Source organism: Alligator mississippiensis, chromosome 5 (genome assembly GCF_030867095.1).
Source record: "Alligator mississippiensis isolate rAllMis1 chromosome 5, rAllMis1, whole genome shotgun sequence".
Lineage (NCBI taxonomy): Eukaryota > Metazoa > Chordata > Crocodylia > Alligatoridae > Alligator > Alligator mississippiensis.
Genome location: NC_081828.1, coordinates 66,705,746 through 66,720,697, shown reverse-complemented (window position 1 = coordinate 66,720,697; position 14,952 = coordinate 66,705,746). Strand labels below are relative to the sequence as shown.

Here is a 14,952-nt window from a genome sequence, read left to right as displayed (position 1 = left end):
GCAACATGAAAGAAAACCATAATACTGCCTGAACCAGTCACTAACATACTACGCCAGCAAGTACTATAATACTCTTCAGAGACACAGTGATCTACAAAATCTCAGGTAGGAACTTTACGGATTAAATTTGAACTCCAGAAAAAGGAAACTAAACAAAGAACATTCCCTCCATTCTCCTCTTTTTTTTTTTTTTATATGAAATAACATAGATTCCCTCAGCTAATTTATGGCACGCCTGCCAAAAAGATTGGCCCCCCTTGGTCTAGATACTTTATGTTGTCTAGAGATAAATTCACCATCCATTTTTCAGGATGTCTTTGAGTTGGATTCATGAAAATTCTGCAGGATCTCGCACTTCTAATACATTTAAGATTTTGGATTCAAAATATGCACCTGTACAAAAGGTTTATAGTACTGATATACCTAATATAACACACAACCATTTAACTCTACTAGAAGTAGTAAGACCCTTCCCCACAACTTTCTCTCTTTAAAAGGTACTGATTACTCTATTAAGAGCTATTCCTCTTCACATTATTCATATTCAGATACAACAGTATCTGTTGCGCAGCTATGACTATGTTTTTAGAGGTCCAGTTAATCTCCCTAGATTCCAGATCTCCTCAAATGATATTCACAAGATAGGGATTCCCTGAGAATGCCTTTGGTATAGATAATTTAAACACTTTCCATGTACTATCCAATTTCCATCACAAAAGGAATCATGTGTTTGCATTTTTATAATTTTTAGAATTCAAAAAATATTTTTCTTTTCATTCCTTTTTTAAAAGGAGAAAAAAATGCCTGTATTTTATAGTTACATCCTAAGGACCTCATCTCATTCATCCTAGATTGTTATAAGGAAATTTGTCTTCAGATGGGAAGACTGCAAATACCAGACATGATGATACAAATATTTTGTAAAGCACAATTAAAATAAGTGTAATTTTGTGTTTGCAGAACCCTGTAAGAGGGTAGAATTTCTGTGCTCAACATGTAGCTTTCCCAAACTAGCTTGCTACTATGTAACCAATTTTTCCCATATGACTTTGACTTCCCATATAATTTATCCAAATCCAAGCTAATTTGGAATAAAATTAGATAACTAGATTCAACACATGGAAAATAATAAATCTGTTATAACTTTCCATATATGGAAACTAGTTATCGAAAGGTCATCTTAGATTCATTCCCCCACTGCTGCAGTGGGGAAAGAAGCAGCAGTGAATAAACAGGGAAAGCAGGGGCAGGGGTGGAGGGCAGGCAGCCTGTACCCTGTCCTTATGCCATCTGTCCCACTTCTTGTGCCTGTATCCCCTGGTGCCATCCTCCCTGCCACTTGCCTTCCCTGGCCAAAGGTCCCCAACCTTCCTCCCAGGACCTGGCCCCCACTCCCACTTACCTGATGTGGTGGCTCTGACTTCAGCTTTGGCCAGGGTCCAGAGCACACAGTGGCTCCAGTCCTGACCAGGCAGAAGCCGCAGCAGCAACTCAGGCCCCAGCCCCATGTTGGGGCCAGAGGTGGAGCCAAAGCAGCTCCTCTACTGGTCTGGTCTCTCCCCTTCTACTCCCCTGCGACCATACAATCTCCCTGCACTCCCCCACTCTGCATTGTGCCGTTTCCCCATGCTCCCCAATTTTCCTCACCATGTGGTCTCCTTGCACTCTCCCTGGACACTGAGCAGTCTCCACACGCTCCCCACCTTCATGTGGTCTCCCCACAGTCCCTCCACCCATCCCTGCATGATCTTCCCACACACCTTCCCCACCACGAGGTGTCCTCATCCTCCCTCCACCCCACCCCATACAATCTCCCTGCACTCATCCCACCCACCCCACCCCCAGTGTAATTTCCCAGCACTCTCTCTGCATCACAAAGTCTCCATCAGGTCAAGATCAGAGTTGGGGTCAGCACCACAGCAGCTACTTGCCCTGAACTGTACTTGAATTTAAGATGAGATCTCCTCCCCCTCCCCAGTGTTGAATGTTGCTTCAAATTTTGTTTTTATTCTGTTTGAACATAGGAAACAGCTAACTTCTATTTGTCTCCATGAAATGCATCAGGTTTTCTATGATGGCGAAATGTAAATTTATACATGATTACAATGTGTTCCAACAGTAGATTAAAAGTTATGTGCAGTCTCTACCACTGATGCAATTCAATATCATTTTTGTTATATCTCTATAAAGCACTGTTTCAATAAGGATGATTTGATATATAAAGACGATTTGACGCATTAAATGATCCAAGGGCAAAAGAACAAGAAACTCGAGTTTTAAACAGACCTGCAATGTAGTTTCCTAAGGTTTGCCTACAGTGGTTGCAAAGTGTTAACACAACTAAACAAAAATCAAGTATGCACACACAATGTTATTTTATTACTTGCTAAAATGAAGTATTTTTTCACTAAAATCTTACCTAAAGAATGTGCAGCTGTGGTTTTAGAACTGAAAAATCGTCCAAGACCAAGGTCTCCAAGCTTTACTACCCCTGTTGCCGTAATGAAAACATTAGCTGGCTTTATGTCTGAGAAGAAAAACATATTTTGCAGTAAGTTAGCAATAAAAATATGAATTGTCTATAATACATGTAAAGAGCCATTTATTTTGGTGTGAAGTTAGCCAAGTATGGCAATAGCTTCTAGAATACTTTGTAACTAATTAATAAAGGTATATTTAGGAATTTTTTAAACATTCAAATTAACTTTATTTTGAAACGGTATAAATATGAAGCAATTTAAGCAAAAAAAATATTGAGCAAAGAAAAGCATAACAATAAAATAATCCTAAATATGAAACAATAGCATATGTATAGTCTGACAACAGCTCTATGACACATTCCTTAGTGTTATCATACTACTGCTTTACATTTTAAATATCACACTACGAAACCTTACAATCCATTTCTATTACTTTGCCTGATCAGATTGCACATGTCGCCACGACATATATATAAAATAAACAAACAATTTTCTGGAATAGCAGAAATGTACTTTTCAAAGTTTCATTAAGGAGAAAAACAATTTGAACTCCTTCAGTAGAACTAGGCTAATAAAACGTAATAAAAAAGAATGTTATATATCCCACGCAGTTATATTTTGCAAACAGCATTCAATCAAAACCCCAACTCTAGACTTTGCTGTACAATTTGGGGATGATAACATTTTTATAAATGGTACCTAATCCTAGCCTCCTAACAACCTAAAATTTACCTTATCTTTATACAGGTTGAATGTTCCAAGCAGAGGCTGCTCAAAAGTTTTGAGCTTGAACTGATAACCCTAATTACCCTGCTCTGAGTTTTTCTTTTTACCTGAAATTTTATGCACATTTAACTTTTTTCTGGAACCCTGGGAAATGTTACCATTTAAAGGGTTAGTAACGAGTTATTTAGACTTATCCTATTTTGTCATATAACATGGGCCCGCAAATGAGAGATGCATCTTTTTCTTGGAAGGCAAAAACTAAGAAAGAAAAAAAAGGATTTCTTCAGTCATGGCCTAGAGCCAGCTTTTTCATGGAGAGGCAGTGTTGCAAGATGACTGCCAGGTTCTTTCTGACACAAGCAGAAGAGATGAAGTTCAGTGTTGCCTACTCAGTCAAAAACTAGCTTATTTGACAGTGACCATGAAAGGGTTAACACTGGACTCTGCCCCTCCTGTATCCTACCTGAAAGAGAAGCTGGCAGCCATCTTACAGCAAATTAAAAATCACATTCCCTGCTTAAGCTATTTGGGGGTTGATTTTTGGCGAAAAATTTTGAGGGTTGATTTTTGGGGAAAAGGGCTCATGGGGCATGTGAGTAAATATGGCATTTAAGATTCTCATGAGATGAAGTATAATTTCTGATCACATTTTATTTCCATGCAGTTAGTAATTTCAGATATTTGGTCTTGCGCATGCATGCATGCTAAAAAAGACAAACAGATCATACAAATTAGCTCTTTGCACAGGCAGCTGGGTCTACTGCATGAAACCAACTATGCATCCCAAGGCATCATAGAATTAGGTAAAGATCTGAGCTTCTTCCTGCATATTTGGATCTCGGCAATATATAGCCACCTAGAAAGAGGTGGAATTTAAGAATAACTCACAAAGCATTCTGGCTAGGGACAGACATTACACATAAACTGGTTTAAGTGATCACAAACTGGTTTAAACCTGGAACAGATGTTCAGTGAACATAAACCAGTTTGAAAATGGCTGAAACCAGTATGAGATAAAACTGACTGAATGTAGTATCAGACTGAACTGATTTGGGTCAAACTGGTTTATGCAATGTATGTTGCAGACCCCTTCCTGGTTTAAGTTAAAAAAGACTCTCCCAGCATCCCCATAAAAGGTTCTCTGCTCCACAGCAGAGCTGGCTCCTCCCCTCTGCTCCCTGGCTGGAGCTCCAGCAGACACTAGAGGCATCTGCCTGGCTTCCCCCTTCCCCCATCCTCCTCACCACTTCCTGCTAATCAGGGATTCCCCCCTCCCCTCTGCCTTACACAGAAACCTCTCAGCACTGGCTAGCATAACACATGCTGGCTAGGGCCCATGCTGTGGCAGACAGGACAAAGGCAGACAGCTCAGTTTCCACTTAGGGCTTTTTGGAGCTAATAAACAAGTAGCTGGTAATGTCCCTCCATTCCTTCCTTGGAAAAAGTTGTTTAAAAAGAGCTTGAACTAATAAGAGAGGCTTTGTTTTCTGATGGGGTGATAAATGCTGATAAAAGCGCTGATAAATGCTCTGTTATCAATGGGGGAGGAGATCCCTCCCTAATCAGAGCATCCTGTAGGGGCCTGGCCATGACCCCCCCCCCCAACTCAGTGCTGTTAAAGTGAAGGGAGAGCTGCTCTAGTGCCCCCCGGCTTCTAGCCTGAGGCACTGCAGGCAGGTGCCAGCATTTCCTCAGTCCATAGGGTATGTCTGTATGGTTACAAACCAGTTTAGTCTAGCAGGTTAGACTAACCTGTAAAGACTGAATCAATTCAGGCTCAGGCTTTTTCAATGTCTATCCCTAGCCTCTAGATGCCACTTGTGTCCTTCTTTGCCATCTCTATTCCCATTTCTTTGGCCCAATGAAGGGGAAATGGAGATGTTGTGAGAAGAAGCAGAGAGGGTTAACACGGGTAAGAGATATTCCATCTCTCATAGGAGCAACTGAAAGCTACAAAACTTGATAATATGGTTGGAAGCAGTGGAGAAGAATAAAGGAATGTGACAGCATAAACTGTGCAAGTAAGGAAACTTAGTGAGTATATCAGTGAAAGGATGCATAGGAGAAAATGTACATGTGTCTGAAGTAAATGAGAGTTTGAGAGGAAAGAAAAAAGCAATCATGAGCAAGGTGGCAGAGAATGAAGGTAAAGAGACCTGAAGATCCAAGGGAGGAAATAGGAGAAGAGATGGGATGAGATATAGGAGTTAGCAGATGGAATGGGGGAAGTAAGAAGGAGAAATGTTGGCAAGGTCTCAGGCACCTAAAGACCTATCATTTATTTTGAACACTAAACATCAAGTCGCTATTTGGCACAAAATGCTAAATACCAAATATTGCACAGGAGCATTGTACACATGATGGTCCAGGAAATGTTTAGGAAGAATATTTTATATCTGTTATTAGGTAACTGTATATAAATATAACAAAATAAAATCCTCTCCCAGCATAGCAAGTCACAACACCCCTATGTCATGCCTTTCAAAGTAAAGGATTTAATTTTTTAAAATAAAATAGCATGACTGTATTTGGTATCATTCAGAATGATATCCCAAGTGCTCATATCTTAAATACTTGTTAGAGATGTGATATTATTACCTCTATGCATGACACGACGAGAATGCATGTGTTCCAGTGCACTGCAAAGCTGAACAAAGTACTTCCAAACTGTCCTTTCAGGAATCAACCTCTTCTGTTTCTTAAAATGCTTTATAACAAAGACAAAAAGAGAAGTACTAAAGACTCAATTCTGGATTTGTACAAAACAATAAAGTATGAAAACAGGAAACTCCTTTAAAACTGTTAGGATGAAAAGTTCACTTTACCTAAATGAAAGTTTCTAGAATTATTTCCTAATGTGGACAGCACAACCAAAATTTTAAACACACAATTTCAGCAGCAGAGAACATATATTAAACACACACATGCAGATGCTGCATTTAATATCAACTACTTAAATAAATCTACAATTCTAACCAGAGTTTACATGGTATTTAACAAAATAATACTATTCCAAGAATAAAAAGCTTTACTGTGGGGCAGTATGATGTAGTGCACAATGAGCGTATCAATCACTGGGTGAAGGCAATATACAAGAAAAGCTCCTATAGACATTCCCAAAATAAAGGTGTGCTTTACCAACACATGAATTTCTATAGGTTCCAATTTCAATGAGCTTAGATGAAAGAAAAATACTGAGAACATGCATTCATAAGTATATTTTAGAAGCCCTGAAAATAGTAAAACTAAGAATACAAAAATATTTCTAAAAATTTAGATAACTTCAATCAATCAGTTTCTCCATTCTGTTTCCTGTTAAACAGGTACAGTAGTCGTAGTTTAAGGTACTGTTATAGCTTAAGAAAAACTTAACATTCAACTATATAAATCTGTTTCGAATATGGTATTTCAAGATGGCATAACTGCAGTGTTTTCCATTATTTTATATTAAGAATCTGTAACAGCCAGTTTAAAAAAAATGCATGTTAAGTTTTGCAGGCAGGAGTCAAAGGGCTAAAACAAAAATTGTTTCCTAGAGGTCTGTAGCTTGTCTTTTCTATAAGAAGGAAGATAATCCGTACATACCTTACAAACCATTTATCAAAATACACATACCAATATAAAATCAGTATTACATTTGAAAGAAAGATCATTTACAGAATAGTTATCAATGCTATAGGAAAAGAGATGTTTTGTTCTGTTCATTATTTTAAAATAAGCCACTTGGGCTGCATCCCAAAACAAGAAACATACGTAGGAGAAAGGGAAAGGTATTTTAAAACTAATCTGAGTAAAACACACTAGAGCTATATGAAGTCAACATTCCACCCAAAATAGTAATTTTAGTTGTAGACAATATTATGCATTTTATTCAAATGATCCTAAGCTTATAATTCATTTCTTTAAATATAATTTTCACACAGGCTTGGATTGAATCCAAACAGATCCTGTGTATCTGTTCTCCCCATAGCTAGATTTGCATATCAGAGGATTGTTTGATGTCAACAGGAAGATGGGGACCAGGTTTCTTTTCATTTAAAAACAAATACAGAATAACATGTAAGTATATGCATATGAAAGCATACTTCCTTGATTTAAAATGCATTCTGAAATCACTATAATTAAACTATGTACTTTAAAAAACATCTTCCAAATGTTTAAACTGAACTTTTAAGCATCGCAATGGTGAAAAACTGCTCACAAAATGTCTGCATCTTTTCCATTATGAACTTTAAAGTGAAACATAATGTTTGTAAATATGAATTTCCTTTCAACATTTCATTCATTTGCCATCTGTAATTTTGTAGCACAGTGTACACAAAATACCAGAGAAACTGCTTCAGTGTTTCAGTGATTTAAGCATTCCAGTCATCCACATAAATATGGAGGATATTCAGATCCTACTGAAAGCCTGCAACTTTTACATGACATTAAACAAATTTCTCTTAGGTCATCAGTAATATTCACTTGCTACAAATGTAAACTTTTAATTTATTATTCATGTTAAGAGGATGTCACAGAGAACTGTTAAATTTGTTCCCACTGTTTAATGAAGCATTTAATTCACTACAGAAATAGGTAATATTTCATAACCCAATTAATTTTAAATCAATCTATATAAAAAATTACTGGGAGGGATTATCATACTTTTTGTCTCATGCAAATTCTTAATCTTTCCTTGTTTTGTGCTGCACAAAGAAGCAAAACAATGGTGGAAAGCTAGAGCTGTTAAAGCAGGCTGGTTCTGCAAAGAAACAGATCTCCAGCCAAGGAATGTGTTTTCAGGGAGTAACAGAGGGAGACTTTGGCTTCTGAGGAGAGGGGAAAAAAGAAAATACACCATAAAATAAATCTGTTCTTGACTTTACTTTTCACCCCAATTTGTAACAAGGTATTTTTATGTTAATACAATATAATCAAATTTGTAACATATATCTTATGCTGGAAAGTACCATTTTAAGTCTAAACACATATACAGCTCCTTCCATTTTTATCTGGCCTTTTCATCACTTTAAAAATACTCAGTGAAAAAAATGTTGGCATGCCATGGACACACAGCAGGAGAGTCGTGAGGGTCCTGATCCTTGTCCAGCACAGAACCGGCCCCTTCCCTGAGGTGCACATGTCAAGCAAAATGCTTTATGATGCCACGTTCTGGCTCATATGCCTGTAGACAATGAATGCAATGAATACAACGGCATCTCCAGGAAGATCATTGTTTAAGGCAAATGACCAGCTATTTAAGCTCAGTTGGTAAAGCATGATTCTAACAAAACCCAGGTTGCAGGTTTGATCCCCAGTTGGACTAGATGATCTCTTGAGGTCCCTTCAGGCTGAGACTGAAAGTTGAAATCAAATTTCCTTTCATAGTTACATAACCCAAAAAACATAAAAACTGAAATAAAGAACACAAAAACTGCTATGATCATTTTCAATATATGTATAGATTCTTCTATATTCATGATGTATTAAAATGCTTAAAAAAATGCAAAAACCATTTATAGAGGCATAGGCTATAGCCGTGTTGGTCTAAAGACATAGGCAGACAAGGTTCTTTGGGTAAATCTGATATCTTCTATTAGACCGACTCAAATATTTAAGTTGGTCTAATAAAAGATACCGGATTTACCAAAAGAACCTTGTCTGCCTAATATCGTTTATATGCTTTTTTTTCATTTTTGACATCAACTCAAATGCTGCTAAAGGCTTTTTATCATCTTCAGAAGATTCAGTGAACAGCGCTCTTTTCCAAAGACTATAGAGAGAAAGGGAAAAAGATGGTTCATGAAAACTTCTTGACTTTCCAAGTTTAACAAAGATCCCTAGAAAAGCTCCTGATTGAAGTTCATTTTAATTTGATTTTCAACAGATTTCATTCCTTTTTCAGCATCAATAACAGTTACCAACCTTCCCTGCTGACCAGTCAAGCCATGATCATTTGGCTCCATCAATATTTTAAACTTACCTCTGAAAGCAAAAATTACTGCACTATAGATTGATATCTTCTACTGAAATCACAAAAAAAACCCTGAGCATCAAGGTAGTGAAATTTCTGAACATTGCATTATTTTAGTTCTCTCAGTAGAGGTTTAACCAAGCTCCTTAAAAAATACACTACAACATGTTTAAGTTGAACAATATTTGTTTACATGCATTTATGTCCAATAAAACCCCTTGGGAAAATTGGTACATAAAGATAAGGTTAAGTTCTTGTTATGAGTTATTATTTTTGACTCCCAATAAAACCAATGGCATGATACAGTAAAATACATCAGGCTCCCATTCTAACTCTTGTAAGTTTTATACTACAAAACAAAACAAAAGAAACAAAGAAGCAAAACCTTCCTTCTCTATTCTTAAAAGGTTTTTTGCACAGCACAGAATTACTACTGACATGGCAGATTTTTCCAATACAGCAATCAGTACAGAATTGTGAAGGAAAAAACAGCTGTTCTAACAACTTTTTGTAAAGTATTTCAAATATGGAAAGCATAAAAACAATTAATATTTTTTTTTTAATCTCTTCAAATATGAGATAGACCGTTCAGACATCCAGGAACAAGAATAGGGAGAAACCTTCTGCCCAAATGAAATGTACCAAAACTAATTTTTAACATTCCTGGGTAAAAAGTTAACCTCATAAAATGGCTGGGACAGGAAAACTTAAAATAATAGCTCCAGTAGCTATGGATTCCCTCATTTACATATATGGGCTGTCAAAACTATTTTTTAATTATTTTAGTAGAAAAGTGTCAATATTTTTTATTCATGGTTACTCGGTGTAGAGCAATGACCAGGGATCCATGTTTTTCCATGGCAAATGGAAAACCCGGATTTTTTCATTTCAAGGAGAAAATCACATATTTTCCCCTTAAAGAAGAAAAAAAGTAGAAAATCTGTGGTTTCCCCTTGCAACTTGGCAGAGTTCCCGCCTACAACGGGTTGCTTAGGGCTGAGGAGAGCAGGAGGGTAATCAGAGGCACAGGTGACGTGCATGTGAGCATGTGCATACATGCACATGGCCAGCAATGCAGCCAGGCAGAGTGGTGGAGAGCAACACCCACAGCTGCCTGCAGGTAGGTCTATGGTGGGGGTGGGGGGGGGGAGGCAGGGCATAGGCAATGCATGGGAGGGTAAGGGAGTATAGGCAATGCGTGGCAGGGGCACAACCTGTGGGAAGACTGAGGCAATGGCTCATGCCAAGCCTGCACACTGAGGGAGAGAGTGGAGCAGGACTGGCAGCTGGGCACACTGCCAAGCTGGGGTGATGCGTGGTGCCCAGGGCCCAGGCAGGAATGCATGACCAATGCCTTGGCCAGGGAGCAGGCCAGAGCTACCAGCAGCTTGTCCAGAGGGGGGGCTAAGAGGAAGCAGAGAGGTGTTGGGCACAAGAGGCGATATGTTGGAGGGGCATGGGGGGGGGGCACATGCCCCTCCAGACTTCTGACTTCTGCAGCCACAGCAGTGCTTAGGACTGCAGCCTGGCCAGACAAGCACCAGGCAAGCACCTCCACAGCCAAGTAGGCAGGACCAACAGCGGAGGTGGGGTAGTGAGATTCATTGCCACTGCCACAAGCCCCATGCTAGCTGTGCTGCCATGGCTGTAAGGTGTCCCTCTCACTGTGGTGGCAGACAGGCAGGGGTTGCCTCACCATGGCAGTGGGGCTGGTATGGGGCTCACAGCAGTAGCAGCAACAAGTCTCGCTGCCACGCTCCAACTTCCTGCACCTGGTCCAACCAGCTAAGGTGTGGAGGCAGCTATCCCTCCTATTCACAAAACGTCCAACCATAGCCTGATAGCACTGACCTTCCTGAGTCTGTGGACAACCTGAAGCAATGACTCAGAGGCATGGATTCCATTTTTACTTTATAATTATTGGCATTTCCCTGAAGAAGGTGATCAGCATTTACTAACCAAGGACGATACCCTATATCTACACATACTTAAGGGATTATATTAGCTTAACGTATTTTATTGGAAATCTAAAATTTTACTAAATTAAAAAAAAAAAGAGAAATTATCTATTTCTTATTTACAAAACAATTAAGCTTTCTACTCATAATCTGTGTCAAGCTTTATTTTATAGAAAATGGTTTTAATTAAGATGCATAAAACCAGAATGATGTGATGTTATTTATTTAAATAACTCTACCTTGAATGTATTAGATTTGGCAGGCGGGGAAGCTTATCAAAACATATCATCTAAAATTGAACTATTAAACAAAGGAAATAGTAACTGTAGCTAGTCTGTTCACTTTGTCTTCTGATATTTGAGAGCTAGTACTGTAGAACCCAGGGCACTGGTATCAGGGTGGTTTGAAACCCTGCTTAATTCATGAGGGTTGCCAAATTAAGGAGCCGCCTGGCTGTTTGCTGCAACTTTTACTTCAAAGGGTGCCACTCCTCTGATTAGCTGTAGCTCATCAGTTGTCCCACAAAACTTATCAGAGAAGTGGCACCATTTGAAAGAAAAGCCACAGCAAGCAGCTTGAGTACCTGAGCAGTTCTACACAGCTGTTTGCTGCTGCTCTGTATACCCCAAACTCACTGGGTCTCAACCATTTTGGACCCAAGGCATGCCTCCATAATTTTTGTGAATTGAGTGACACACAATTTCAAAACTTAATATATAGATTACAGTGCTCACCTACCTACTTGTGGAGAGAGGCTGGGCAGTGAGGGTTTCGACCATCCAGGCAGGGGCAAGCCTGAGCCTGTGCTTATCTGCTTAATTTATCTGCTCATCTTCTTATACCTCCCATCAACCAACCCTTCAAAGAATATGGTGGCACCCTGGTTGAGAATCCCTGCCGTAGCTACTTCACAGGGAGTTTAGGAGCCAAAGCCTGCAAACTATCTGGGTTCTACTGTAGCTCTCATCTTTTCACACCTCATCTCTATATATAGATACAGAGCAGAAGAGGAAAATAAGATCTTGTTCAACTCCCAGTTGGCAACTTTAAATGAACAAGGCATTGACAAAATTAGTTCAATAAACTGAAATTGAGGAAATATTCTTTCTGCACCTACAGAAGAGGTTACTGCTATCAAAACATGTTTTAACATTTTCACAAGCTCTGGTTATTACAGGAGCTTAACCAGTCAATTCTACCAGCTGAACAGTTTGACTTTCATTTAGACTTTACAGAAAAACGAACCACTTGAATGTCTTTTTTTTAGTTGAATTTAAAATGTTTTTCACAGATTGTTATGGATTAGCCCTTGATATAGGGCACCAACTTTTCAAACTTAAGTTTTCAATGGGTTCATAAAAACTGTATTACCCTCTATAAAAAAGCACTTTTTTAACATACATTGATTTTCATCGACCCTACAACGTAGTAGCAAAATACTATACTTAGGTTAGGGACAGAAGCTGCACACCAACTGGTTTAAGTGATCAGAAACTGGTTTAAACCTGTAACAGAACAGAAATTCAGTGCTCATAAACCACTTCAAAATGGCCAAAACTGATTTAAGGTAAACCTGGGTTGGATGTACTTTCACATTTAACTTGAACCAGGAAGGGATCTGGGACAGAACTTCCATAAACTGGTTTGACCTAAATCAGTTAACTCACAGTCCCCCAGCATCCCAGGATGCTTTGCAGCCCTGGTCTATGCTGTCTGCTTCAGTGGAGCAGGGACTGCCTTGCCTCTCTGCTCCTTAGCCTGCTTCCTGCCTGCATCTGTCAGCCCATAGGGACTGGGGGGAGGGAGGTGAAGAGAACAGACCCCCAGACTCCTCTAGCCAGGGTCTACACAGAATGTGGGGGGGAGGGAAAGCCCTTGTGGCAGGGTCCATCAGCTGCCCTTCCCCGCTCCCCAGCTGCCGATTGCTTCAGCAGCCGTCACAGAAGGGAGTAGAAGGAGTCCTCCCAGCCAGGTGCCTGCCCATGCAACCCAGCATGGGAGCACCGGGGGTCCCCCGCCTTGGGGGGCTTCTCCCCTAGCCAGCCCAGGGCAGCCCCAGGGACCTAAGGGGAATTCTTCCCCACCCAAACCCCAGAGGCAAGTGCCTTAGCCCCTGCAATTTTCAGACAGCCTCAGGGAGTGAAGGGAAATTCTCCTGTCCCTCTGAAGCCAGTTTTACCCCAGCTGCTGAGAGTCCAAGGCAAAACTAGTTACAAAGGAGTGGAATAACTTCCCTCTGCTCCCAGGGGCTGACCTGGGCTATATCTGCGACTTCCAGCAGCTAAGGCAAGCAGCTCTGGGGTTTGAGATGGGAAGAATTCCCCTCAGCTCCCTGGGGTTGCCAGGACCTGAGGGATCCTGGGCTGGAGTGGGGGAAAGCCACCCAAGGTGGAGCTCCCCAGTGCACCCATGCTGGGCTGCAGGGGCAGGCACATAGCCCACAGGACTCTTTCGCCCGCCTTCCTGTGGCAGCAGCTGAAGCAATCAGCAGCTGGGAAAGGGGAGAGGGGGGAATTCCCTTCAGCTCCCCAGGGCTTCCTGGGCAAGGGAACCCAGGCTAGAAGAAACCTTCTGAGGGGGAGGCGCTCCAAAGGTGGGTCAGCACCTGAACAGAGAGCTCCTTAACCCCCTGTTGGGGGACAGAAGGGAGTTTGGGACACCTGGCTGGGCTGGCAATGGCCAGCAGGCAGGGAGACATGCTCTAGCACCCCTTGCCTACTGGTCTGGGTCAATGCAGGCACCCCCTGCCTTTCCCAATTGAAAATGGAACAGTAGTCCAGTTGGTAATCAATTCAACCTATGCCACTGGAGGAAGCTGCCTAGATTAAAACAATTCTGCCTCGGGCTTTCTGACTGCCTCTACTTAGCCATGGTATGTATGTTGTACACATACATCTATTTTAAGGATCTGTCCTTAGATCTAAGGATCTACTTTATAAGGGCCCCAGACAAGCAGCTTAAACCATCAAACCCCACAAAAATTTGGGCAACTGTACTATGCTACTATGGCCCTGCCAAGAGCCGACCCGAGCAGAGTGTAGGGCCTGGGGCAAATCAGCCCATGCGGGGCCCCACCCCCACTCCAATCCTACCCACCCTGGACCCGAAGAAGCTTCCATAGCCATCGGCAGTGATAGCACTGGCAGGATAGGGGGGAGGGAGAAAGAGGGTAGCAAGCGGCTGGACTCAAAGTGGCGATGCAGGGTCACCGTGGCTGCTCTGCCCAGCTCCGCGGGGCCCCACAAAGCACTAGACCCGGGGCACTCACAGTGATTCGCACCCCCACCCTAGGGATGGTCCTGGCCCTGCCCATCCTTTACCTCACAACATCAGTTCTGAATATTTATTACTCAAAAGGTGGACCCTGAAGTGCACTTTCCTGTTCTGAAGACATGGACTTACCCTGCCATCTATGTTGCCAAGTCTCTTTCATTAACACAGTGAGCATTGTGATGGCAACACAAAGCCAGGAGCTGCCAATAGGCCTCTCTTCGCAAGTGTATAGGAGAGTACAGAATAAATAACCAGTACAGCACTTACTAGTTTACTTCTTTGGTCTCCAATGGCAGCAGATACCACACCCTGACATTTTCCCCAATCCTAAGGAAGAAGCCAAACAACCACAAGGACAGAGCAAACCTATGGAGAGACTTCTAAGAAAAGTGGGAAAAAAAAAAATCAGCTAAGCACTAGGAGCTCAAGAAACAAGACTAACAATCAAAGAACCATAGAAAATTAGGGTTGGGAGGGACCTCTGGAGGTCATCTAGTCCAACCCCCTGCTCAAAGCAGGACCATCCCCAACTAGATCATCCCAGCCAAGACTTTATCTA

The 14,952-nt window shown here is 41.0% G+C and overlaps 1 protein-coding gene across 7 annotated transcripts in view; it reads right to left on the bottom strand.

Moving 5' to 3' along the window:
- The window catches only part of NEK7 (NIMA related kinase 7), a 136,795-nt gene that overhangs the window by 24,967 nt on the left and 96,876 nt on the right, over window positions 1–14,952 (bottom strand). For all 7 annotated transcript variants that reach the window (XM_019491189.2, XM_019491191.2, XM_059728435.1 and 4 more), the window contains 2 exons: window positions 5,805–5,913; window positions 2,420–2,527 (listed from right to left, as the gene is read on the bottom strand). In XM_019491189.2, the coding sequence (XP_019346734.1) occupies window positions 2,420–2,527; window positions 5,805–5,913 (217 nt within the window). The remainder of the gene's footprint in view (window positions 1–2,419; window positions 2,528–5,804; window positions 5,914–14,952) is intronic.